The 27,200-nt window shown below is 41.5% G+C and overlaps 2 protein-coding genes and 1 pseudogene across 4 annotated transcripts; 2 read left to right on the top strand and 1 right to left on the bottom strand.

Annotated features, from left to right (window-relative positions):
• Positions 1 to 119: 119 nt before the first annotated feature.
• On the top strand, positions 120 to 7,364 carry LOC146960238 (uncharacterized). The gene is made up of 3 exons (XM_085772505.1): positions 120 to 278; positions 6,226 to 6,754; positions 6,862 to 7,364. Exons 1-3 carry the CDS (start codon positions 120 to 122, stop codon positions 7,347 to 7,349), a joined length of 1,176 nt encoding a protein of 391 aa, XP_085628631.1. The 3' UTR covers positions 7,350 to 7,364.
• A 2,316-nt stretch (positions 7,365 to 9,680) lies between these two features.
• On the top strand, positions 9,681 to 18,066 carry LOC146960237 (uncharacterized). Of its 2 annotated transcripts, XM_085772506.1 has the most exons (3): positions 9,681 to 9,818; positions 10,587 to 10,701; positions 15,651 to 18,066. In XM_085772506.1, the coding sequence occupies exons 1-3, from the start codon at positions 9,807 to 9,809 to the stop codon at positions 17,681 to 17,683; spliced, it is 2,160 nt and encodes a 719-aa protein (XP_085628632.1). In that variant the 5' UTR covers positions 9,681 to 9,806; the 3' UTR covers positions 17,684 to 18,066. The 2 variants fall into 2 exon arrangements, with proteins under 2 accessions (XP_085628632.1, XP_085628633.1); XM_085772507.1 differs by lacking the exon at positions 10,587 to 10,701 and having other exon boundaries at positions 9,773 to 9,818.
• A 2,743-nt stretch (positions 18,067 to 20,809) lies between these two features.
• On the bottom strand, positions 20,810 to 26,911 carry LOC146960236 (uncharacterized; annotated as a pseudogene). Its single transcript, XR_015035490.1, has 2 exons — positions 26,767 to 26,911; positions 20,810 to 23,566 (listed from the first exon to the last, which is right to left on the bottom strand). The product of XR_015035490.1 is annotated as an uncharacterized LOC146960236 (transcript).
• Between the last annotated feature and the right edge of the window lie 289 nt (positions 26,912 to 27,200).

Genomic DNA, 27,200 nt, shown 5'->3' with positions numbered 1-27,200 from the left:
GTTGATGCTGCGTGTGTGTGCGTGTGTGTGTGTGTGTGTGTGTGTGTGTGTGCGTGTGTGTGTGTGTGTGTGCGTGTGTGTGTGTGTGTGTGTGTGACAGTAACATCTCGGCAGACGACATGCTCTACACGGAGACGGACCTGGAGGACAGCATGGAGAAGATCGAGACCATCAACTTCCACGAGGTGAAGGAAGTGGCCGGCATCAAGTTCTGGTGTTACCACGCCGGACACGTGCTGGGCGCCGCCATGTTCATGATCGAGATCGCCGGCGTCAAGGTAACGGACGCTCACCGCCACTCACATGACTCAGCTGTTCAACCCTCTGTTGGTGTTTTGTTTTTTGCTTTTTTACTTTATTTTGCAAATAAATCGATGTACAAACCAATAAGGCAAATAGTAAACTTGTAAATATAAATAAATACAAAACATAAGATATAAGAGCATGAAATAAAATAAACAAACATCAAATAAACAAGACAAAGAAAAGAAAGTATGTACACGTAAAGTAAATAAATTAGAAAAATTTAACATTTCAATCAATAATCGATGTGACCAGATCAATAAACTGAGTCTGACAAACAGGAAATCAGAAGTAAGGCTTCTAAAACATGCAGCATCCCTTCAAAATAAAAGCATGGAAATACAAATCCTTTTAAAAAAAGAAACTGTTTTTAACACCGTGTTGTCCTGCACTTTATCGTCATCATGTCTAAATGGAAGCGCATATTGATAAGTAATTTCATCAACTCACAAAAAATATTTCCCAGAGTGCACCTCTTCACCTAAACTTCATTATCACATAATATCACATTATGTAAATTATAAACATATGAATCGCAGTGATTCACTCTCTCTGCTGCGACAAAGAACAGATGTTATTATGATTTATTTATCTTAGTTGGAGCAGAAACAGTGAAGATTAAAACGCAGCTGTGTTTTGATTAAAAAGTGATTGATTGAAAATCCTAATCAATAATCACAGACTTCAGGCTCCAGAGTCAATTTCTCTTCATTTGATGAGCAAAATAAACTGTTTAAAGACGTCGCCTCGGGCTTTAAGTTGAAGGATGGTTTTATAATTTTAACATTTTGTTGAATAATCCAATTAATAATAAACAAATGTATACTTTTAGATCATTTTATTCATTTGTATGTTGTGTTAATCCTATATATGCTGGTGTTGATGTATAATTAATTCAAATATCATGACAAGGAGAGTTTGAAGGTGATCCGTGACTAAATCTGAAGTTAATTCCCATCTACTGATTACCTTGTTTTAACCAGTCAACAGGCCTCCTGAGGTGTGTGTATATTAACCTACACCTGAAATACACAGCATCATAAAATATGCATGCACTTAAACTTTTATATGAAATAACAGGGTATCCACGGGGTCTTAAAAAGTCTAAAATTTGAAAATCTAAATTTTAGGCCTTAAAATGTCTTAAATTTGTTGAATTATTGTGTTCAAGTCTTAAATCATTTTAGACAGGTCTTAAATTTTCTTATGCCCACCATGGACGAGCATTTCACTCGCATTTGCCCCTAAAAAAAAATACATGTGTGAACCAGGAAAATCACAAAAAGAAAGAGCACAACCTGCGATTGGTCAAAAACTACAAATCCCACAATTCTCTGGCCTCAACAATAACAGTAGTTAGTGTAAGTAATGGAGAGTGGAGCTGTCGGTGAAAAGAGGAAACAACGCCACGTCTGGTCCTGTTCTATGTTGTTCGTTCACACCGTCACCGTTTATTCGTTACGTCCGCGGTGTAAAAGGCCGTAACGCAAAGACGCGATTAGGCGCGAGACGCGATTAGGCGCGCGACGCGGTAGACGCGACTTTTTTTTTTTGCGACGCAATACACGCGATTCTTTTTGGGCGACGGGACCTTCGCGTCTTCGTCTATTTCATCGTGTTTGGTGGGAAGACCCACAAGGGGCTTCCCACCAAACACGAGGAACGCTTTTTTTTTCGCTCGAGTTGTGACGCGCGACCAAACGCGAGATACGCGGTTTATCGCTCTTTTTGACTCGTGTCAAAAAAAAATTCACGAGCCCGCCAACAACTTTTTTTTTTTTTCAAAGCAGGTTCAACTGGACTTAGTTATTTGTCTAGGAAGACGTTTCACCTCTCATCCAAGAGGCTTCATCAGTTCATGTAGCATCTGACCAGGCTGGGACTGGTCCAACTAACTGGTCTGGAGACTCAGTATAAGTCCAGTTGCTTTCGATTTAACCTCCTTTGAAATACTATGACCTGGACAAATGAGAATATGCACAGGCCTACAACAACATTTCTGCTCTCATCAACCATGGTTGAGGTCACAACGCTGCTCTGTAGCTGCTCTGGAAGTCCGAGACACTGAGGCCAAACGCCGCCGTCGCTTCTGATCCATGTCGGCGAGTTCCGGGCTGATGAGCTACAGAGACTTTAGAGTCAAAGGAGCAGTGCGTCGCTGTGTCGGACTGTTTGGATTTAATGAAGAAGCTGCACAGAGTCAGGTGAGCAGAAGCTGCCCCCCCCCCTCACCGTGGAGCCGCTGCTGTCTCACAGCCGCCACCGACCCCTAGAATAAAACACCACCGACCCCTAGCGTGACGCACAGTATACTGTTATGAGACACATTATGCATCCCAACTGTCTTTTTTTTTAGAGGATTTTTTTTTTTTTAACCAAGAATGCGAAAAATCATGATCCAGGGGCCAAAATTCGAAACAAATATATTTTTAATCATAATTCTCATTATTCTCCTGATGTCGGTTTAATGTAAACAGATTGAGCTGATACGCGAGAGTAATGTGACAGCGGGGCAGTGCTGCAGCTGCTGTGCTGTGATGGACCTGATCAGACTGGTGGTGGTCCACAGTGAATCAGTCCCAGATCCTCCACCGTCAGCAGATCCCCCGAAAGCCCCCGCAAATAATACATCGACAAGAAGTTAAGTGGCAAGTTGCACCTTTTCGTCGGCTTATTATTTGCGGATTTTTTTTTTATAGCCTATATAACGTCACTGCAACATGCGGCTCTCAGTGCTTGTCGGTGTTGTGTCTATAAATTGTGAAATAACTTTTCCTCAATAGAAATATGAGACGTGGTCGATATGTTTCATTCATCCATGTTTTGGCAGACAATACAAATAACCAATGATAATGAGATTTCCACCGCGTCGAACCAATCATGTGGCTGGAATAGAGCCAGTCAACAGTAACATGTGCATTTGTTTGGGTTGCTGCAGATGTGCACATCAGCTGACACCGCCAGAGAGAGACACATAACAGCCGCTTCAAGGAGACTAGCGGACTTTTTTTTTTTTTTTAATAGCCTCTTCATTCATCTTGGGCGGGGGGCGGTGCGCCGTCTTATAATGTTACAGAAAACCCTGCATTATGTTTTTTACAACTCGTGTTCCTACACTATAGAGACAACTTGCTGTTGGCTCTATATTTCAAGAAACTTGTTTTCTGTTTAAAAGGCACAATTCACCCATCTTTTAACCGGGTAGTTACGTCTCCAGTCTGTCGAGCGGGCGAGCGCACAGCTGATGTGCTTCCATTCCCACAGACGCACGGATTCAGTGTGGACAGAGAGCGTCAGATGTGACGCGATTGTCGGACGCTCGTTCGCGTCGCATCCAGTTAGGACACGGTGTGAGCAGCCACATCCACTGCGCTCTGGATCAGCTGATCGGTGCTCAGGTGACGTTAGATCTTCACTTTTTTAAACTCATACAAAGTGCAGCCAAACAGCAGGCTGAAGAGAGAGGACCAGCAGCAGCAGCAGCAGCTCTGACAGCTCCTCTGTGGCGCTGCAGACAGGCTGCAGGTCAGCTGGCCTGAGAGCAGAGTGCCGTCTCTTTTTTTTTTTTTTTTTTTAGCAGCCTTTGTTACAGGTGATAGGCTACATGTCCATGTGCATGTGCATGAGAACTGATTTTGAATCGAAGAGACACCCAAATATTCACATCCTTCAGTCCAGGCTTTTGAAAAGAGAGTAGCCTATAAAATCAGCTTCATGTAGCAGTTTACTTTAAAATGGTTCGAATATATTGCTGCTGAATAAATCTGAAACATGTGATGTGCATTTTTGGGGGGGAAATATGGCTTCTGATATAATAGTCTGTAGACATCATCATCATTCAACGTTTTCACATGGTCTGGTGTTAATAAAGCAAACTAAAAATCGCAAAAAGAAAATCAAGAATCGGTTGAATCGAAAATCGATTTTGAATCGAATCGTGACCCTAAAAGTCGGAATCGAATCGTGAGCCACCCAAAGATTCACATCCCTAGTACAGAGACCTGCCACAGTGTCATGGTGCATTAATATAAACTTCAACCTCAGAGCTGTCAGTCCTCAGACTGTCCTGACTGTCCCTGAACATCACACAGGGATGCAAACAGCGCGCCGAAAAGCGAAACTCGCTTTTTTCATGACCAATTGACCCTTCGCCAACTCCTCCCACAAACGGCTATTGTCCAATCCTACGTTAGCAACCGTAACTACAGGCCTGGCAAGCTTTCAGCAGTGAGTCATTACGTTTGCTTTTGTGGACACATTTTGAGACTAGGACGAAAAACATTTGTTTGTAGAGAAGGATGTTGTTGCTGCTGCTGCTACTACGGCGGCGGCGGCGGCGGCAGAAGCAATATAGAGATGTTCAGATATGAGCGGACTTTTTTTTTCGACTTGAGCAAGTGTAGATATGGGGAAAACCATATGTTCACCTCCGAAATGACAGCTGTACTTTTAGGGCTTTTACCTGGGCTTTTAGGCGAGGGATCCTCCAGGCAGGGACTGCTTTCACTGACTGATACAGCGGTGGGAGAAAACAAAACAGCAGCGAAAACTGTATGTGGTTCACAATCGCCCAAAAACGTAGAGTTTGACAACGTTTCATGACCAGTGAGATGACCTAAGTCTTGGTGGGTTGATAGACGGTAAAATTACCGGTCCTTACTGCTGCTCTGTACATTGTCCAGTCGTGTCGTTGAACAGATGTTTTATCCTCCTGCGCGAGTCACGTCACTGAAAACTATGAATGCTCTTTGTGATTTCTTCTCTCTATTATCTCAGAACAGTTTATCCAGAAATTTGCTGATATTTCCTTTGAAATCGATACCAAATACTGCCAGGAGCATGGCTGGGAGTGAAAGCTTGCCCGGCGTAGCAACAGTAACCAAGGGGGCGGGGCTTACGCGAAGGGTCAATTAGGTGACTTGTGTGAATCGTTCAGATCCGAAGAGTTTTTGTTTTGAGGGGGGGGGGGTCTCAGCGTCTCAGCTGGGGTCAGTAAAATGTTTTTCTAACAGGCTGACAGTGACAATCACGTGAGGCGAACTCATTCATGGTCTCTGATTATACTGATAACAGCCGACCTCCAATGTAGACGCGCGACATGCACGCACGTTACCCAAAGCGGTGACGCCGTTTTTTCCCCCCGTGCACGTCCGCGGCGCACAGCTCCACGGACGTGCACGGTTCCCTACGTTGCTGTGTCAGGCAGGTGTTTCCATGGAGCTCTGCCCCGTTTCAGAGGTGAAGGAAGCCCTAAGTGGAAAGACGTCGCCTCCGCCATGTAGAATGTGTTCAATTAAAGTGAAACTAACACATTATATAGGCCTATATGTCCATTACACACTGAATGAAACATCCCATGTCTTTATTTATTCAGTTTATTTTAATAGTAATAATTATGACTAACATTCAGTGAAGACCTAAAAATCAGTATCTCCAAAATTGAAATATTGCAATGGTTTTTATTTTTTTAAAGCATTTTTAATATAGAAATGTTGGCCTTCTGAAAACTGTCCATCTATATGCACTCAATACTTGGTTGGGGTTGAACTACTGGAAATTGACTTTTCTGTGATATTGTTAATGGTGAGCCCCCCCCCCGCCAGACAATACCTCTCTTTTTTGGTCCTGACCCGTTTGCATCCCTGATTAACGAGTCTGTGGCGGCCGTCTCTCTCTCGCGCGCTGGCGCACACACACACAAACACGGGCACATGGACAGGTGGCGCTGTAACGCTAATTTTAAAAAAAGCACCTTGCTTCGTTGAAAGTACCGGGCCCATCTAAGCGCAGTATAGTACCTTTTTAAATGCCTCAGTACCCCGGTACCAATTTAGTACCGGTATACCGAACAACCCTAGTGTGTGTGTGTGTGCGTGTGCCAGGGCCTCTTTTTTGTGCCAGTCCGTCACTGGTCATAACTAGGCTTTAACTTTTACCTGTCTACATCACAGGTCTGCAGGGCAGCAAGTAGAGTTGAGGCGTCTGGCGCAGGCTCTGATTGTACCACTGAAGAGTGGACTCTCTTCCTTCATCACTGTCTCAGAGATCCTCCTCAGTATTAAAGCAGACATGATCCTTCCTGGATGCCAGACCTTTAATGATGTCAGACGACAGATTGAGAACATGAAGCAGCAGATGGAAAAGTCAGAGCGCTTGGCCAAAACAGAGCTTCAACAAGTGGATAGGGAAACTGAGATTCTCACTGCAGAGCAGAGTCAGTTAGCACAGCAGAAGAAAAGGAAAACTGAGGAGTTAAAGAACTTGAATACAAATCTGTCGTCACTCCAGTCCACTCTAAGCAGTTACAAAGAAGCTCTAGAGACAGAGAAGAGAAACCTGCAGTCAGCAGAAAACACCCTGAGTGACATGAGATCAAAGAGGGATAATGCACAGACAGTGCGAGACGTCGGCATTGGTCTCATGGCTATCCCAATCGTGGGTTGGATTGCTGGTGAGTAAATACACCATGTTTTTAGTTATTTTAAGTGATCACTGTATGTATCCCACTTCAATTTAAAAAAATTGCACTTTTTCATCATTCATCTATTATAATTTCAGGAGGAGTCATGACTGGTGTTGGTCAAACGGACATGAACCAGTACTCTGAAGCTGTGGACAAAGCTCGTCGAGAAGTAGGAAACTGTAAATCTCAGGTGAACTCATATTCTGACAAAGTGAAACACTACAATTCCTTGATTCATGAAGCTCATTGTGACATCTCAGCAGCTGACAATAAGATTCGTGAGACAGAAGCCAAACTTCGTGACATGTCTGAGAAGCGTAGGGTTGTTGCTGATATTCAGGATAAAATCAGACGAACGGTCACTCTGCTGGGGCTGCTGAGTGGGGTGGGGAGTGTGGCGGAGCTGCAGACCCGACATCTGATCCTGCTGGAGCCTGTGATGAAGATGATGGAGGAGATGACATCAAAACTGCCTCAGATCAGTGGAAATGAGCTGCTGTACAGGGAAGGTATACCGAGCCTCATGGAGGACATGAGGAGGAACCACAGAAAACTCAAAGAACTTGCTGACAGCAGATATTAATGGTTACATATGATTTGCAATTCTTTGCTGCAATGTAGACTTCTGTTTGCTTCTGATTCTATCTATCTATCTATCTATCTATCTATCTATCTATCTATCTATCTATCTATCTATCTATCTATCTATCTATCTATCTATCTATCTATCTATCTATCTATCTATCGAGACATGGCTGGGCACTGTGGTGACTTTTTGTAACCGCAATCGTCTCTCAGTCACTTGCTCACTTTGGTTTATGTAATGTAATTCAATAACTATAAGATAATCAAAATTATTCTACAAAAGACTATGCTTGAAAAACTTGGTTGCACCCAGGGGCGGGCTAGCCATATGTGTAGGAGGAAATGTGCCAAAAAGAACCTAGAAAAGAAGATGGGTGGAGCAGCAGCCAAATGCACTAAAGTGACAGAGCTTTGTTTTGTGGGCGGGGGGCAAGATTGGACTACAGTTAGCCAGGCCAGAAAATGGTAGCAGCAGGTTGGCGAACACAAAGTGCCTCACTACATGGCCCTATAAGACTTCAGACTTGGCGTGTTTGTGTTTTTGGATGTGTCCAAGGCACACACGTTAGGTTAAAGGTAGCCTTTCTGCAATGTTACACAATACCTGCATAAATCATTAATCTGCTTTATCAACTAAAAGTAAAATCCATACTGGCTGACCGGAAAAACGAGTTGGTGCAGAGGGAATGCCAGTAATAGGAGTGAGGAGGAACATCATAGAGTGTGATTAGGGGAGACTGGGGACAGTTGCAACACTTTTTAGTTTTTTCTCAATTACTCTTCAGACTACATGCACTCACCAAACTTTTACATATTAAACATGTGTCTGCTAATTATCAACTAAAAGTAAAATCCATGCTGACTGACCGGAACAATGCACAAATTTCTTTAATGCAAAAGAAAACGTTTCGGGAGAGAGTTTGTGTTCATAGTTAAAAAGATAATATTTGAATACATAGCCATATAAAATATAATATTTGAATATTTTAATACATCCTGTTTTCTTGTTCTGTTTCTACATTAATATATAGCCATTTTTACCAGAGAGAGAGAGAGAGAGGGAGAATTCTTTGCAAAACTGCTATAAAGTTTATCACTGTTGCTGTTATTGTTATTATTAGCTGACAAGGCCAGTGTCAGTTGTGAAGTTGATGCAGAGGAGAAACATAATAGTGTATGATTAGGAGACTGGGGACAGTGGCAACACTTTTTTTTTTTTTCTCAGTTACTCAGAGACTGTTCGGACTACACTCACCAAACTTTTACATATTAAACATGTGTCTGCTAATTAGATAGACTACTTATGACATGTGTCATCTGTTTGAATGGAAGAATTCAGATGTTGCAACTGACTCCAAACCTGGGGACAGTTGCAACACAGATCAAGGACGGTTGCAACATATTAAACACAAAATTTGACTCATGAACTTTTGCTTTTTGTCTCACTGGGTCTCATTCATGAAACGTTAGTAAATTGTAGTCCCCCTGTCTTCTGGGGGGAACTACTTGTGGCGCATGCACCATTTTAGTAATGGTCTTATGAAATGACTGCGGGAATATACATATCATCTTGGAAATAAATTGTTTCATCAATGACATCAAATAAATAGAACTTTTTTGTCACATAGAACAAAAATAGTAGCTTATTTTTTCAAGAAGTTTTTTTGGGGGGAATCATTTTGTTTATCTTTAGTATAAGTCTCTCATACTCAATTCATCATGAGGAATAACAGATAAACTGTTCCTGTTTTTAGCTGAAAATGTTTAATTTCATATATTTGTGTTTGCTTATGCACTTGCATATTTAAAATAAATTCTGTAAATTCAAAAACAAAACTGTTGTGTGGTCTGTTTTGATATGACTGTTGCAAGAAGTTGTTGCAACCGTCCCCATCGTATCAGCCATGAAAAAAAATGACATTGACAAATGCTAAACATATCATTTAATAGTCAACAAAACGTGATTCAAACTAGGTAAGTTTGGATTCACTCGTACAAAAGGTCACGACAGTACAAAAATACAGCTCATGAAAAAAGCTACTTTCATACCTCTAAACAACTTTGTGTCAGTACAAGCAGGGGCAGATGCTGAATATATCTTCTCTATTCTTGGTGGGCAGAGGGTCTAACTGTGCATGCGCAGTGTGTCATCACATATGTAGGCCTACCTCTCTCTCTCTCTCTCTCTCTCTCTCTCTCTCTCTCTCTCTCTCTCTCTCTCTCTCTCTCTCTCTCTCTCTCTCTCTCTCTCTCTCTCTCTCTCTCTCTCTCTCTCCCCACCACAAGAGTTTCCAGATAATAAAAGCTTCATCTATGGAACAAAGTATAAGTAAACAGGAGGTGGAGATGATGAGATGAGTGCTGGGAGGAGGGGCTCGTCTCTCAGATTTGTATTTAAGGAGGTGATTTGAGAAGAGATTTTCAGTCCAAACTTCTCAACTAAACCAGAGACTGAATGATAGGAAAAGTAAGTGAATTTATGTTACATAATGTTTTTCATGACTTACTGCAAATCTTATGTAATGCATCAGTTTAACCAAAAATCAGCAACTTAATCTGTCAAATCTATATGTATGGAATACATAAAACAATTAATTCATGAAATAAAAACTTATGCCACTTACAAACTGTGTCATAAATGAAGACTTATTACCGTATTATTAGACTCATTCATATATCCTCGCCAAGTTTTTAGTCCGAAGTGGCAGTCAATGCAATCACCTGTCTTTTAGGAAACACATGCATTGTATAAGCAAAGTATAAGCAAGAAATGTTGGGTGTGTATGTAATTAAATGAACATTAATGATCTAATAGTGTCAGTGCTGAAACATCATCAAGGACAACATGTTTATAAAATGCCATGTGGTTAATTTAAGACCTCCCTCCTACTTTTTAAATCCTTTCTCCTCCCTCCACCTCTTCCTCCTTGTCATCCTTGCTCCTCTCTCACACCTCTTTTCCTCCTGAGTTTCTCTCCCTCTCCCTCATTCCTCTTTTTTTTGCTGCTCTTTCTGTCTTCTCTTCTCCTCCTTACCTCCTCTACTTTCTCACATCCCCACTTATCTTCACTCCCCCACCACCACCACCTTCTCCTCCATCCTCTCACCTAATAACCCCTCTTCCCTCTCCCTTCACCATTTTCCCAACTCCTCTTCTCTCTATCTCTATCTCCCTGATCCTCCTCCTTGCCATACCCTCCCTCTCCTCTCTCCTCACCTTCGTCTTCCTGCACAGGTGTGTTGTGTCCTCCTGTCTGCTGGTATCAGGATGCCGTTTACAGCGAGACAGAGTCTCTGCCTGCTGGGCATGGTCCTCATCTCTCTGTTTCCTCAGCCAGCGCGGGGCCAAGGTATGTACCTCCGCCGCCAGAGTTAGCCACAGAGATATAGATTATCTTTGCCTGTGGGCTTCTACTCCTGTGTGGTGGTGACTGTGTCTGCAGAGCCCCATCCCCCCACCTGTATTTTAGTCTCTTTTTTTTTAAACATTAACTTCTGGGTGGAGAGTTGAGGCTCCCGTTGTTGGTGAAAGCCGATATCGGTCCGCAGCTCCAGCGCTTCACTCAGAGTGTCTTTCTTTTTCTTTATAGTCTAGTTTAGTTTAGTTTATCAGTTTATTATGTCGAAGACAATCCCAATTAACCAACTGTATCAATAACAGTAAAAAGGGCAGCTTTACCCAACATGGCTAATGTCCTACTGTAGTCCCTGGCCAGATGAATACAATAAGCACCCTAAAAAGTAAAAAAAAAAAACAATATATTACAGCACATTGATTAAAAAGAGAGCTTTAGGACAGCTAGGAGACAAGATAGGAGAGAACAGTGAAACATCAGTACAATCATGCAGAGACAACACATAATCAAAACATACAGAAGCAGCACATACAATCACATTCAGGAGTGCAGACAGTCCTGACAACTGCTGCTGCTGCTGTCAGCGGCAGGAGGCTGCACAGTTGAGCCCAGGAGGAGGGGCCCAGTTGAATATTTTGTTTACAAACTGCAAAGAACAAACCTCCAGACTCTACCTCTAAGACCAACCAAATTAGAACAAATATAACGTGAAATAATATTCCGAATGGAATAGGTTCTAAGTAAGTAATGTTTAATCCAGTTAATCTTGAATGTGTGTTTATTGAAATCAAGGTAATTAAAGACACCACTAATGTAGTATTCATTCATTTAAACAGACTTTCTACAGTAATATAATAAAATTTGTTCTTCCAAATGAAGTTATAAAGCAACTGATCAATCTCTTTTATCAGCTTTTATCAACTTCTAAGGAAATAGCAGTGAGTCTGGATATACCTTCTGCCTTATAGTGTTCTTCCTTTTAATGAAAGGTCTCTTTGAAGCCACTGATAGAGTTTATTTTTGGTTCTTTCTAAGAGTGGTGTAAAGTTCAGGTTACTTCTATCTCTCTGTTTTTTTGTTACAAATATTCCTAGGTATGCATTGCAGATTGAACGCAAGTCACAGTTCTTGAATTGTTCTGCAAAAAAAGTCACCGAAGCTAAGAGTTGAGTCAATGTTCAACTGAATCGAAAGCTTTGTAAAAATCCAGAAAGATGATGAAACTTTTGTTATTAATTAGCTCTGGGTAATCTAACATATCCAGGTTAACCAGCTTTCTCCGGACAGAGGCTGGAGAAAGCTGGTTAACCTGGTTGGCTCCACGCGCCACGTGCAAGAGAATTAAAGAAAAAAGAAAAAAATCTAACATATCAAGCACCAGTCAAAAATTATTGGAAATATGCCTGTTCTTCACAAATCCAGATTGTGTTTCATCTATATTAGCACCTTGCATAATCAGTGGCTAAAGTTTTCTAACATTATTAGCCGTGTTTCCACTGCAGGAGTTCCTGGTAAAGGGAGGGGGTGGAACTTCTACAGGAACCGTCCTCTCACTCGGCCCTCTCAGTGGCCGTGTCTCCACTGCAGAGTAGGACCCCGCGGCGACGTCATGAGTTTCGATCGCCGCTTAATCGTTGTGCGACAGTTTCGACCGTGACGTCACCCAGGCAGGTCACAAGCACATGCACAAAAATCATAACAACAAAGAAGGACAGAAGGAGCTGAGGCGGTAGCCACGTTTCTTTTCTTTTTTTTTTCTTTTTTTTTTACTTTTCACAGCATTGTTTTGCGGCGTGATGGATCCCCAGTGTGTCGAGGTGCGCTGATATTTTCATTTCGCTGCGATGACTCAAACCCCCTCTGAATCTCCTCTGTGCCGTAGACTGCAATCAGTGCCTGCACCTCATCGTCGGTCCATTTGTGTACATCTTCCTGCTGTTTTCTTGTTGTTTACAGCGGTGTCTGCTAGGCTAATGCTCCCCTTCTGCTCCCCCTTTTAAAAATGCCGGTTGTTTTGGTGCTTTCTGGTGGCGTCAGAGCCTGCTCTAGCTTTAGCCAATCAGTGCTGGGTTAACCTCGAGCCGCACCAGGATCTTTTCGGGGCCGAACGGAGTACCTACCCTGGAGTAGGTACTCCATTGGCCCCCGTAAAAGTTTCTGTAAATGGCCCTGTGGGAGTAGCCTCGTAAACCAGCCTCTCGCGGAAGTGCATTTCATTTCATTCCGAGGGAGAGTCTGGCCTCATCCCCATTCTAAGTGTTTGGACTGAAACCCTCAGAAGGCCGAGCCAATCAGCGTCGCCCGCTGTGATTGACACAGCACGTTGGCCAATCAGGGACTGACTGGTGCAACGCCCCGTCACTACACCAACTTGCTGATTGGCTGAATGGGGTTGTCTGTCAACGCTACTACCAAAGATATTAAACCGTCTTTGCTACTACTCCCGCCCAGCTCCCGCCCACCCCAAACGCTTGCAGGGGGGATGAGGCCAGACTCTCCCAAGAAATGAAATGAAATGCATTTCCGCGAGAGGCTGGTTTACGAGGCTACTGTGGGGGAGGTTCCTGCAGTGGAGACACGCACCAACGGGGCTGGCCCCATAAAATTACCCCGAAGTTCCTGCAATGGAAACGCGCCTATTGAGGAAGGTAATTGGCTGCTGATTATCAATAAGTGGAAGGGACAGCACCATAAGTGAAGGATTTATAAAATTCAGATGCAAGACCATTCACTCCAGGAGATTTATTGTTTTTTAAATGATTTACTGAGTCTATTATTTCCTATAAAGAGATTGGATGGTCAGCAGTATTGATTGGATTAATAGGCTATTAACTAAGGAATCCAAAAATAAAACAGTATGATCCATGCAATATTGAGAGCCATACATTTTTTTTGTAATTTTGTAATTATAATCTACTTGAACTCTTTATTTTAACCTATTTATTGCACTCACTGCACTTTCTTTCTCTTTGTTTTTGTTTTTGTGTATGCTTGCCGTGGTCAGTGTTGATATTCTGGTGTGTTTGTATGTAATGTATGAACAAGGCAGCTGTTTCTCCCTGTGCTACTTGCCCCAGACAAATTTCCCTTGCGGGACAAATAACGTTGATTTGATTTGATTTGATTTGATTTGATTATTTCCATATACTTTTTCAGTTTGGGCCTCATTCCAGACAACCAGACAACAACAAGTTCTTTAAACCTGAGTTTAACGGCTTCATGACATAGAACAGCGCTGTTGAAGGGCATTATAGTCGTAATCAATGTTTACCTCAGATATCAGGTCATCTATGATAAGTTACTCCCAACTGCAGTGTTTGGACGTTATATTCGATTTTGTTAAATAATCTATTGTTTTTTCAATGTTCATCAATGGGCTCCGGACTAATTTTAAAACTGTTCTGTGGTCACAAGTAACGTCCTTTTGACCATCATTTAAGTTTTAAAGTTCCCTTTACAATTAAATTAAATAAAAATTCTGACTTACTGGGGCTTCCGCATTGTCCCTAAGCTTAAAGGAGCGGTATGTAAGAATGTGGCCAAAATTGTTGCTGCAGTCAAATTCAAAACACAGCAGCGCGCTCTTTCCCCTCCCCAACCCCCCAGACTCGAAGTTGCCAGACAGCAATGCGCCAACCTCTGCTTTGCTCACTCAGTCAGTCTCAAAGTCTCATAGCAGAGTAAAAAGCTCATACGTGCTGGGTTCACGCCAATCAGGTGATCTGCAAGTTATTGTTACATTTCACTGCTCCAACTCTGTGTGTCTGTAGCACTGACACACACACACACACTGTAACCACGCATCTACTGTACAGGAGCCTTAGTGCGTGCTCTTCACGCAGTAGAAAAGCCAACATATAAAACGCCTTACCGCAAAATAAACAACACGAGCCGCTCCGTTTCTCCTCCACTTTCTGACATCGGATCATAAAACATGACGACGGGAGACAGGCGACCTGACCGGGCTGGACTCATCTCATGACCACGCCACACGTTCACCATCACTTCATTTACCATCGGCTCCATTTCACTTTGTAAAAGAGAGACAAGCCGCTTATTTCTACCGTGTGATATCAAGGAAATATGACCATAATAATTGATAATAGAAAACAATGACCATAATAATCGATAATAGAAAACAATAATTTTTTCACGATCTCATTTTATCTCCTGCCCGTACAGTAGCTGCATCGCAGTGGGAGCTTAACTGGCAACCCGAAGACTGAAACGCCTCTGACACTGTGATTGGGAGAGAGCGCTGGGTGGTGCCACATGCCAACACGTAAATTCCAAAACATAAACATGATTTGCGGCCTGCAATTTTTTTAAAGTATATTTTTGGGGCTTCTTATTGCCTTGATAGTGCAGTCGAGAGAGAGACAGGAAATAGGGAGGTATGGGGGAATGACATGCAGGAAAGGGCCGCGTGATGCGGGATTCGAACCGGGGCCACCTGCAGTGAGGACTGTAGCCTCAACATGGGGCGGCAGCTCTAACAAGTGAGCTAAGCACCGCCCCACCAAAAAAAAAAAAAAATGAATGTGAATATTCTGGCTGTACTATTGTTGTTGGTGAGATCAGTATGTTATATCAACATTATACCTGAGTGTATTAGGAGGATTTTATGACTATTTGCTTTTGATTTATTACACTGTTCCTTTAAATGATGGTCAGAAGGACGTTACTTGCGACCACAGAACAATTTTAAAATTTGTCCGGAGCCCATTAATGAACACTGAAAAAACGATAGATCCTTGAACAAAAACGAGTCCTGAGAAACTGCTGAATATTTTTAACACATGAGTTTACTTTTTTTTTAAAATTGTTACGAATGTGCTAATTTCTTGTTTTTCACCAGCTTGGGAGGGTGAATAACTTCACCATATATATTTTTATGGGGTGAGAGATTACCCGATAACTTCTGTTTCTCATTTTTTCAACAGAAAACATGGCCGACCAAGTTGCACAGATCACTCAAAGTCTCACCACTGCACCACAGATGCGAGAAACCACCAAGATGCTGATGCAACCCCATGCAAACTGGGAGGATTATCTGACTCCTGCTCCCCTCTCTATTGCCATCATGGGGGAGCTTGTATTCATCTCCTCAGCTACAGATTTCTCCATCAACAAGAACCCCCCTGCAGATGGCTACAAGTACATCAGATACCCAGACTCCTTCAGGGCCTCTCTCATGCAGGTCTGTAACTCAGGCTGGCATGCATTCAATGAAGCCCACATGAATATGGATCAAATCCGCCTTCACACAGCAACATTTCCTGATCACATGAAGGTAGCGCTCAACACTCTTTTTAATGGCAGTGATGCAGTTATTGAAAACCTCCTACCAAATCAACTGGACAACATTCGTGTAATTGCAGACGACTGTGTGGCACTGGCAGAGAGTGTAAGAAACAAATATATTGCCGTGATCAATTTAATCCAGGAGCTGCTGGATGCCTGTATCAACGCTGAACACTTTTATGGAGAAGAGCTGGAAAGGGTAAAGATGAAACTGAAAGAGGCCAAATTGAGATTGCAGCATGCCCAACTTCTGAATGAATGGTCCCAGAAAGCAATGCAGGCCATGGACAAAGAGCTGGACGAAGCACAAGCAACGTTCAAACAATCTATGGGTTCACTTCCCTCTGGGTGGGAAATGATCGGCATGGATTTTGCTGAAGGTATCTCAACTGCTATACCAGGAATCCTGGATACGTTTATCCCAAGGCCATGGAATTCGAACACAAGAAACCAAAACACCTCAGGTGAGAATGTTGATGTGTTCGCACAAATGACAGCCTTTACTAAGTCTGGACAGATTCTGAGCCTTGTAGGAACTCTTACACAATTTGTCAGTGGAAATCAAATAGACTGGCAGGGCCTGTATGACCAGGAGAAACAGCTTCCAAAGACCAAATGGAGTGGGAGTCAATTCCAAAGGATCTTTAACATAGTGGACAAGCTCCCAAAGGGAAAAGGCGTTACAAACGTTCTGGCAATCTGTCAAAAAGGGCTCAACATATGTAGAGAGCTGGCAACGTATTCCCCTGATCAGATATGGGATCAGGCAAAAACTGAACATCTGATCAAGAACATTACAGCGCTAAATGATGAAACCTTCACTTTTGACTCTTTCAGCAAAAAAGTTTTAGGCTCTCCAGCTCTTACCCCCAAACCACCGATGATGTATCAAGCACAGAGCACAGGCAGACAAAAAGCAAGTCAGAGAGCAACTGAGAATGCCCGTTTCAAAATAGAGCAGAGCCGAGAACAACTCAAACAAACACGGGAGCAATATGATAAGTGTGTGGAGAACATGGAGAAGAATCAGAAGGAGCTCACTGAGGTTCTGGTTGAAATGCAGAGCTACAATATCAAAGAGATTGACTTTAATACCACCATCAAAATGATGGTCAAGAGCCTGGATGCCATGGACAGAGTCAAAGAGCAGTGGGAGAAGATGGTGCTCCTATTCCAGATGGTCTCCAACATCGTCAAAATTAGCCACAGCAAGACACTGCACAATTTTGTTACAGCATCTGAGGATACAAAGCAACTCACTTACAATGACAAGCTCTTTAACAAAGACCTCCTGTACAAACAGGCCTTTCAAGCCTCCAACATTGCCAGCCTGGTCCACATGATTTCAACAACCTACAGTGAGGTGTCCAGCAAGTACCTGATGGACAGAGTCAGCAGCCTAGGTAGGATCATGACCATGGATAAGGAGAAACCAGAGTTCCTTAGTGAGCATCTGAATCTGCAGGAATCCTGCAAGGCAGCCCAGGAAGGGATTCTCCAACTGGTCCTGACGTACAAGAATGAATTTCAGAATCAGACCAATGCCAGGATGGCAAAAATAGAGGGTGACTTGAAGGCTGTTCTGCCTGCTGCTCAACCACAGGAGACTGAGAGAATCAAAGAGATTGTTCAGGCCGGCTTTAGTAAGAACGAATTAGATGATCACGTCTGACTCAAGTTAAGTTAGTTTCTCATGTCAGATGCAAGCAGCAATTGTTCTAATTGGAAATTAATTATTGCATAATTAATCAAATGTTACCTGTGGTGAAGGGCAAATTTTATTTTACATCAAAGATTTTATTTCCAATTATGAAAAGCATTCATGAATTGATCCATGTCATAGCTAATGATGTGTAAAGTCTCTCTCATACCTGAATCTAGCAATGAAACACTTCAGTGACTAATCTGTTCTTAGAGGATGGGCTGAGGACTGAGGAGAAGTTGAGGAGCTCATGTGAAAAGAACGGAGTCTGAGAGGAGGATTTGGAGTGTGATATGTCTTGTTTTGGATATCTGTTGTCAATCTGTTTAAATAAATTCTTGAAGATGATAGAAGTCTTTTCTTTGTATGTTCTGCATTAATATTCAAACCATCATCTTTTTACATGCAGAAACAGTAAATACACCAATTACTATAATATGCAATATTCCAACTTGATGGCCGTGTTGATCTATCACATCTTCTTTGCTGAAGCTGAGGTGCAAACCAACATCATGTCCCCATCTAGTGGTCAGATATCATACTACAAGAACTTGTCCCACAAAGAGAAAAGAAAACATTCAAGATTTTTTTGTGTAAAGAAAAAAAGAAGAGACGATTTTAGACTTTAAGGCCACGTGACAAAACATCATCACTACATCCAGTTTTATCTTGAACTACACAACATTTCAGGTCAACATCTTAATGAATGGCTCATGTTTGTTCATTTTGAGAACAGACGGAAACCTCATTACATCAGTCTTTCTTTTCACTCTCAACCTAGGCCTACTTGTCACATCACAGTAGTGTTCAGGTCAAGACCACCTAACCTAAGACTGAGACAAGACCATGACCAAAATAAGTAAGTACAAGTAACTAAAATTTTTAAGCACCTTTCACAAAGAGGACTCAATGTGCTTCACAAGGTAAAATGCAGAAACAACACACAGGAATACAGCAAAAATACACAGAAAACATTACAGCCAAAATACACTGAATACATGACAGTAGGTAATGACAGCAAGTACAGTACTGGAACACACAAGATACGTCTGTAACTGTCCACATGTGCTCGGTATTCAGTACCAGAACTCATAATACTCATTTTTCCCTTTTTGCCTTTAATTGATATAGGACAGTTGAAATAGACAGGAGGCAGAGAAAGGGGGAAATAACACACAGAGAGCACACCAGAGGATTCAAAGCAGGGCCCGCTGCAGAGAGGACGATAGCCTCTGTATATGGGGCACCTGCTCAAGTCAGTGAGCTATATGAGGCCCCCCAAATCTATTGAAACAAAGTTTGGATTGAACAGAAGAGCACAGCACAGAACCTGCTGAAGTCTCCCCCCGCTTTTGACACTGGTACAACAACCAGGGACAGGCTGGGGTTGAGCCTTTTATCCGATCGTCGCTTTCCTTTTTCTAACAGGTACCTAATGCTTCGGCATGTGATGCGAAGGGACCCTGACCATTCGTCAGGCTGTGGATGCATTGGAAGTAAGACTGTGCTGGTGTATGTAGTTGATATTCTTTAAAACATGGCATTACAATGGAATTTGAATTTTGGTAACAGCACAGAATTCAAGAAAAAGCTCCCGCACACTGTCACAATCTCAATTTACTAAAGCAATGTCTCGGTCAAACCTATGACCTTCATCAGGCATATGGAAAACATTTCAAACATGATTCATATATACAGTATATACATATATTCCCGGTGGGACTGACCAATCAGAGGACTGGGGGGCTCAACTTGTGATGAGCTTCACCTGTTGGGGGGCGACAACATTCAATTAACACATAGACACATCATAAAGTATAACATGATGAGTGAGAAAATTTTGAAACAATATATTTTTAGTGTTAGGTTTTTTTTTCTTTGAGACGTCGGTGTCTTCGGTGTCCATAGCAACAATTCAGCAATTACTGTAAATGAACCAATCGCCAAATATTACACGAATGAAATAAGCTAAATGTCTTACTGTTTTGATCATTTGAAGTAGATTACAGCTGAACAAATCAATAGAGCTATTCATTAAACCGGTCTAACTCCAAGTCACGGTACCATGGTTGGACCATGGGTTAAATTTACACTGGAATATCCCTTTAAATGCAAAAAGGAAAAAAAGATAATTATGAGTTCTGGTACTGAATACCGAGCACAGGTGGACAGTAAAGACGTATCTCTTCAGGTGTGTGTTCTATTACTTTTTTAAAGTATATTTTAGGGGCTTTTTGCCTTTAATCGACAGGAGAGTTGAGAGAGAGACAGGAAACGAAACGGGAGGCAGAGAGAGGGGAACACGCAGGATAGGGCCGCTCTGCGCGGGATTTGAACCAGGGGCGCCTGCAGTGAAGACTGTGGCCTCAACACATTGGGCGGGTGCTCTACCAACTGAGCTAAACACCGCCCTGTGTGTTCCAGAACTTACTGTGGTTTATTCTGTGTACTTTTCCTGTAATATTTTCTATGTATTTCTGTGTTGTTTCTGTCTCTGTGAAAAATGGTTAAAAGTTTTACTTATTACTTTCTTGTTTTGGTCATGGTCTTGTCTCAGTCTTAGGTGGTCTTGACCTGAACACTACTGTTTGAGAGTGAAAAGAAAGACACTGATGTAATGAGGTTTCTGTCTGTTCTCAAAATTAACAAACATGAGTCAACCATTAAGATGCCGACCTGAAATGTTGTGTAGTTGAAGATCAAATTGGATGTGGTGCTGATGTTTTGACACGTGACCTTCTTAAAGTCTAAGATCTAGGTTCTATGATCCTTTTTTTTCTTTACACAGATCACACAAATCCAAGTCAACCAATCTTTGTATGTGTAATTTGGGAATAACTCTGTTATATTGCCTGAATGTTTTCTGTTCTCTTTGTGGGACAAGTTCTTTTAGTACTGATATCTGACCACTAGATGGGGACATGATGTTGGTTTGCAGTTCAGCTTCAGCAAAGGAGAAGATGTGATACATCAACATGTCCATCAAGTTGTAATATTGCATATTATAGTAAATGGTGTATTTACTGTTTGTGAATGGAAAGAGATAAATATGATGGTTTGAATATTAATGCAGAACATACAAAGAAAACACCTCTATCATCTTCAAGAATTTATTGAAACAGATTGACAACAGATATCCAAAACTAGACATATCACACTCCAAATCCTCCTCTCAGACTCTGTTCTTTTCACATGAGCTCCTCAACTTCTCCTCAGTCCTCAGCCCATCCTCTAAGAACAGATGATAGTCACTGAAGTGTTTCATTGCTAGATTCAGGTGTGAGAGAGACTTTACACATCTGTTATCAACAAGCTTGTTCCTGCTTAATAGGTGTTTTTTTTTTATTAGCTATGACATGGATCAATTCATAAATGCATTTAATAGTTTGAAATAAAATCTTTGATGTAAAACACATTTGCCCTTCACCACAGGTAACATGTGATTAATTATGTAATAGTTAATTTCCAATTAAAATAGTTCCCCACCACTGCCACGACTACAGTCAGAGTAACAGAAATCATCATTTACATCTATTCAGAAGAAATGTGAGATTTAGCAATTGCCACACATCATTTCTAAAAGTGGAATGCATATACACCTACAAGCTAAAGCTTTGGTTATGATTTTCAGAATGACTTGCACATTTGATAAAATTAAAGTTAACCAACTGTACGTACTGTACTGGAAAGAAATCTGCTAGCAGAAAATATGGTGCTTCTGATTATTAAATGATAACCCACAAACTTGCACTCTGCCTTGTGCCTTGTTTGCATCTGACATGACTTAATCAACTAAACTTGATTCAGATGTAGTCATCAAAACTGTTCTTACTAAAGCCAGCCTGAACAACCTCTTTGATTCTCTCAGTCTCCTGTGGTTGAGCAGCCGGCAGAACAGCCTTCAAGTCACCCTCTATTTTTGCCATCCTGGTATCGGTCTGCCTCTGAAATTCGTTCTTGTTCCTCAGGACCAGACGGAGAATCCCTTCCTGGGCTGCCTTGCAGGATTCCTGCAGATTCTGACGTTCCACTTCGAACTCTGGTTTCTCCTTATCCATGGCCATGAGCTTGCCCAGGCTGCTCACTTTGTCCATCAGGTATTGGCTGGACACTTCAGTGTAGGTCGTTGAAATCATGTGGACCAGGCTGGCAATGGTTGGAGGCTTGAAAGGCCTGATTGGTACAGGAGATCTTTGGTAAAGAGCTTGTCGTTGTAAGTGAGTCTTGTGGTATCCTCAGATGTTGTGACAAAATTGTGCAGTGTCTTGCTGAGGCTAATTTTGACAATGTTGGAGACCATCTGGAAGAAGAGCACCATCTTCTCCCACTGCTCTTTGACTCTGCCCATGGCGTCCAGACCCTTCACCAGCATCTTGATAGTGGTATTAAAGTCAATCTCCTTGATATTGCAGCTCTGCATTTCAACCAGAATATCAGTCAGCTCCTTCTGATTCCTCTCCATGTTCTCCACACTCTTCTCATATGCCAGTCGTGTGTCTTTGAGTTGTACTCGGCTCTGCTCTATTTTGAAACGGGGCATTCTCAGTTGCTCTCTGACTTGCTTTTTGTCTGCCTGTGCTCTGTGCTTTATACATCATCGGTGGTTTGGGGGTAAGAGCTGGAGAGCCTAAAACTTTTTTGCTTAAAGAGTCAAAAGTGAAGGTTTCATCATTTAGCTTTGTAATGTTATTTATGACCTGTTCAGTTTTTGCCTGATCCCATGTGTGATCAGGGGAATACGTTGCCAGCTCTTTACATATGTTGAGCCCTTTTTGACAGATTGCCAGAACGTTTGTAACGCCTTTTCCCTTGGAAGCTTGTCCACTGCGTTAAAGATCCTTTGGAATTGATCTTCAGTCCATTTGGACTTTGGAAGCTGTTTTTTCCTGGTCATACAGGTCCTTCCAGTTTATTTCACTTCCCATTGACAAACTGTCTCAGAGTTCCTACAAGGCTCAGAATCTCCCCAGATTTACTATAGCCTTGCATTTGTGCGAACACATCAACATTTTCACCTGAGGTGCTTTGGTTAGTGGGTGATTGTCCTGTGTTCGATCTATATGTATCTGGGTTAAATATATTCAGGATTGATGTTACAGAAGTTGCGAGACCTTCAACAAAATCCATGCCGATCATATCCCACCCAGAGGGAAGTGAATCCATAGATTCTTTGAACGTTGCTTGTGCTTCGCCCAGCTGTTTCTCCATGTCCTGCATTGCTTTCTGGGACCGTTCATTCAGAAGTTGGGCACTCTGCTCCCTCAATTTTCCCTCTTTAATTTTCAGCTTGACCTTTTCCAGCTCTTCTCCATAAAAGTGTTGAGCGTTGATACAGGCCTCCAGCAGCTCCTGGATTTAAATTGATCACGGCAATATATTTGTTTCTTACACTCTCTTGCCAGTGCCACACAGTCGTCTGCGATTACACGAATGTTGTCCAGTTGATTTGGTAGGAGGTTTTCAATAACTGCATCACTGCCCTTAAAAAGAGTGTTGAGCGCTACCTTCATGTGATCAGGAACTGTTGCTGTGTGAAGGCGGATTTGATCCATATTTACGTGGGCATCATTGAATGCATGCCAGCCTGAGTTACAGATCTGCATGAGACAGGCCCTGAAGGACTCTGGGTATCTGATGTACTTGTAGCCATCTGCAGGGGGGTTCTTGTTGATTGAGAAATCTGTAGCTGAGGAGATGAATACAAGCTCCCCCATGATGGCAATAGAGAGGGAGCAGGAGTCAGATACTCCTCCCAGTTTGCATTGGGTTTCATCAGCATCTTGGTGGTTTCTCGCATCTGTGGTGCAGTGGTGAGACTTTGAGTGGTCTGTGAAACTTGGTTGGCAATGTTTTCTGTTGAAAAAAGGAGAAACAGAAGTTATCGGGTAATCTCTCACCCCATAAAAATACATATGAAATTATTCACCTTCTCAAGCTGGTGGAGAATAAAGAAATTTGCATATTTTAAACAATTTAACCATTTGTTTGTCAGGCCTCACATTAACTTTTTTTGAGCAAGGCCTCTTGGCCCTTTAAAATTAGGCCATCTCAGTCAAAATATAGAGCAACAAATTGCAAAACCAAATTAATGAATTCATCAAGAAAAATAATAATAACATTAAATTCAATGTAATATTATTTAAATGGTGCCAAACAGTTAAACTCAATTATTGAGTCCTTAAATTAAATAATTGTTTGTTGGAATGTATTATAACAGAAGTTTATAAAAGGTCCATCTGCTTGAGTTTGCCTGGTGTTAAGATAAAAAGAGTATCATATCAAAAATAGACAGTACATATAGTGGGGCCCTACTGCTTCACTTCGCTGTTTAGCTCCTTTCATCTGTTGAAGTTGTCAATCTCTTTAACTTTACAACAACATAATTTCCTCTTTACCTTCGCTTGAATAACAGGGTTAATACAGTACGGAATCAATTGGACAGATTTTTAGTTGTTCAAAACTCTCTGACCATTTGCTCAAAAACTCTCTGACCGTTTGTTCAAAAACTCTCTGACCATCTGCTCAGTATCTGACCAAGACTCATAAGTGTTGTTCTGTATCAGACCATCAATAACTACATTGTTTTTCCAACTCTGAAATGAATAATAGATGTTATTTGTTTAATTTGCTTTGAATGGTGAAGGAGACAGTGAACATTCAAATTAATATTGAAGATAACTGATGCACTTCGTTGAGGTAGCTAGCTAGGTGCTAGTGTTTACTATGCTAACTATACCTGGTCCCTAACATTGCAACCATTTGCAGGGCGACAGTGCAAAAACTCAGAATCTCACCAAGAATATTTGTCTTATTTCTAGTCGAAATATCATTTCTAGTCAAAAACAAATCCCATTATATGCAATTACATAAAAAGTAGCTTGTTTTTAGACACTTTTTACTTCTTTCAAGCATATTTTTTACTTGAAATAAGTAGAAAAATCTGATAGTGGAGCATTTTTTCTTTCTTATTACAAGCACAGAATTTAGGCAATTCTGAGAAACAAGAGAGAGACTAGAAAGAGAACAAGAACATCTGCATTCTGCCTTAACGGTGGCTTGAACACACAAACTCTGACACCGTGGACCACCACCAAACTCATGAAGCTAACTGGCTAGAGGTGAGGTACTGTGTGGCTACACAAATTAACGAAGCCTGTCACTATGGTGGCAGCAGCAGTGAAGGCAGATTTACAGTAACATAAATCAAACATAAATTACATCTTGGCAGCCTGGAAATGTTGGTGATTTATTTTTAACGATAAGTGTTTTGCTCCATAAGTGAAAATCATTGACTGCGATTATTCCCATGAGAGCAGAATTCAAAATGTTTAAAAAAATTCAGTGTTTGAGATAAAACCCTGATATTTGCCAAACTTCATCAACCATAACTCTTAAAGATGGTCAGTTTCTTTCAGGAAGATTGGAAATGTATTGAGCAAGAATTGACTATAGTGTGAATGCTGAAAATAAATTATTATCTGTTTTGAAATTTGCTGCTTTTAGGATGTCTGATTTGCTATTTTGTTTCGGGTTATGTGTTAACATAGAAAACTAGTTGTCTGGAGTGAGGCCCAATCTGAAAAAGTATATGGAAATAAATGGGAACTTTTAAAGTTTGAAGATGGAAAATTTCTTAGGAAATACTGTAGTTAATCTGCTAAGTCAACGTTATGTTGAAGAGAAAAGGTGATCTCCAAGATAACTGCCTTAGCTTCCATATGTCCCGATAAACAATCCTCTGGAGAAAAAGAAAAATTGTTTCAAAACAAACTAGATACATTTTTATCAGTCTAAAGCTGAAAGGGCTTTTGTAATGTCTAGAAGGCGAAGCCTGGAGGAGGGTGAACAGAACTTTGTGTATTTTCTTTTTAGGTTAGAAAAATCCCAGTCCAAAATAATAGTATCCATCAGCTTCAAATAGATGACATAATGATGATGCAAAGCAGATTGCAACCTTCTGTTGCAACTTTTACAAAAATCTTTATAGCTCTCATTATTGCACGAATCTTACTGTTTCATTTCTGGATTCCATAGTTAATAGCCTATTAATCCAATCAATACTGCTGACTAAGAATATTGTGATCATCCAATCTCTTTACATGTAAAGGAAATAATAGACTCAATACATAATTTAAAAAACAATAAATCTCCTGGAGTGAATGGTCCTTCTCCATTGAACTAGCCCCATTTTGTGAAAGTATCACTAATGATGCTCTCCCTTTCACTCTATATATACTCTATTTATACCTAAACCTAAAAAAGATCTGTGGTGGAAATTTTGATGGAGTCCTATTCTGGGTAAGTCTATTAGAATGATCAGTGTTGACCAACTGTACCCTGGTGTGGTGAGCACTTTGTTTAAGGTGAAGGTAACAGGATGAACTCTATGACCTGACCACTCTGTGTTGTAATAAAGTTAAGCAATACACGTAAGTGGGGGGTTAGCAAAACACCATTTAGGGAAACACATCCGGCGTTGGGTATTGCACACTGATTGTTTTATTACTAGGAGAGCTCATCTTATGGCTGATAATTACACTGATTGTGTATTTGATGAAGTTTGATGAGGGAAACCAAGAAACCAAGAGAGCTCTGAGCAGCTCGCGGCTCTGCTCTGCATTTCTAAAAAAAATAGCTTACATCGACAATTAAAAGGTAATGAACCTAACTCCCTAAAATTATAGGGATTATGGTGATGGTCCAATTTGCCAAAATGTTGAACTATCCCTTTTACTGTAAAGACAACCTAAAAAACAGAGGCACATACTGTAGTCAGAGAATGTTGACCATAACGATACAGTTTACTGTTCCCCTTCCCTGAACCTGCAAAGAGTCGACCCTTTATAATATAACTAAGCATGCATTTCTATTGTCAGAGCATTGTCCAATTACAGCATATCTATTTTAAGCAATAAACAACAAGTGTGATGACTAATGAAAGGGTTGAATTCAACTATTCTCCATTGTGGTATGGTATGGGTTAGAAGGGAGAAAATCATACAGTTCCTAATATCATCATATCTGTGACTAACTCAGGCGGCGGAGGTACATACCTTGGCCCCGCGCTGGCTGAGGAAACAGAGAGATGAGGACCATGCCCAGCAGGCAGAGACTCTGTCTCGCTGTAAACGGCATCCTGATACCAGCAGACAGGAGGACACAACACACCTGTGCAGGAAGACGAGGGTGAGGAGAGAGGAGAGGAAGGGTATGGCAAGGAGTAGGATCAGGGAGATAGAGACAAGAGGAGTTGGGAAAATGGTGAAAGGAGAGGGAAGAGGGGTTATTAGGTGAGAGGATGGAGGAGAATGACAGGTGGTGGGGGGGAGGTTAATATAAGGAGGGATGTGAGAGAGTACAGAGGAGGTAAGGAGGAGGAAAAGGGATGTGAGAGAGGAGCAAGGATGACAAGGAGGAGGAGGTGGAGGGAGGAGAAAGGATTTTAAAAGTGGGAGGGAGGACTTAAATTAACCACATGGCATTTTAT

The sequence above is a fragment of the Trachurus japonicus genome, unplaced genomic scaffold (assembly GCF_045865225.1).
Source record: "Trachurus japonicus isolate A0001 unplaced genomic scaffold, Traja_1.0 AP030543.1".
NCBI lineage: Eukaryota > Metazoa > Chordata > Actinopteri > Carangiformes > Carangidae > Trachurus > Trachurus japonicus.
Note: the sequence above shows the minus strand (reverse complement) of the source record. Positions and strands in the feature narration are given on the sequence as shown.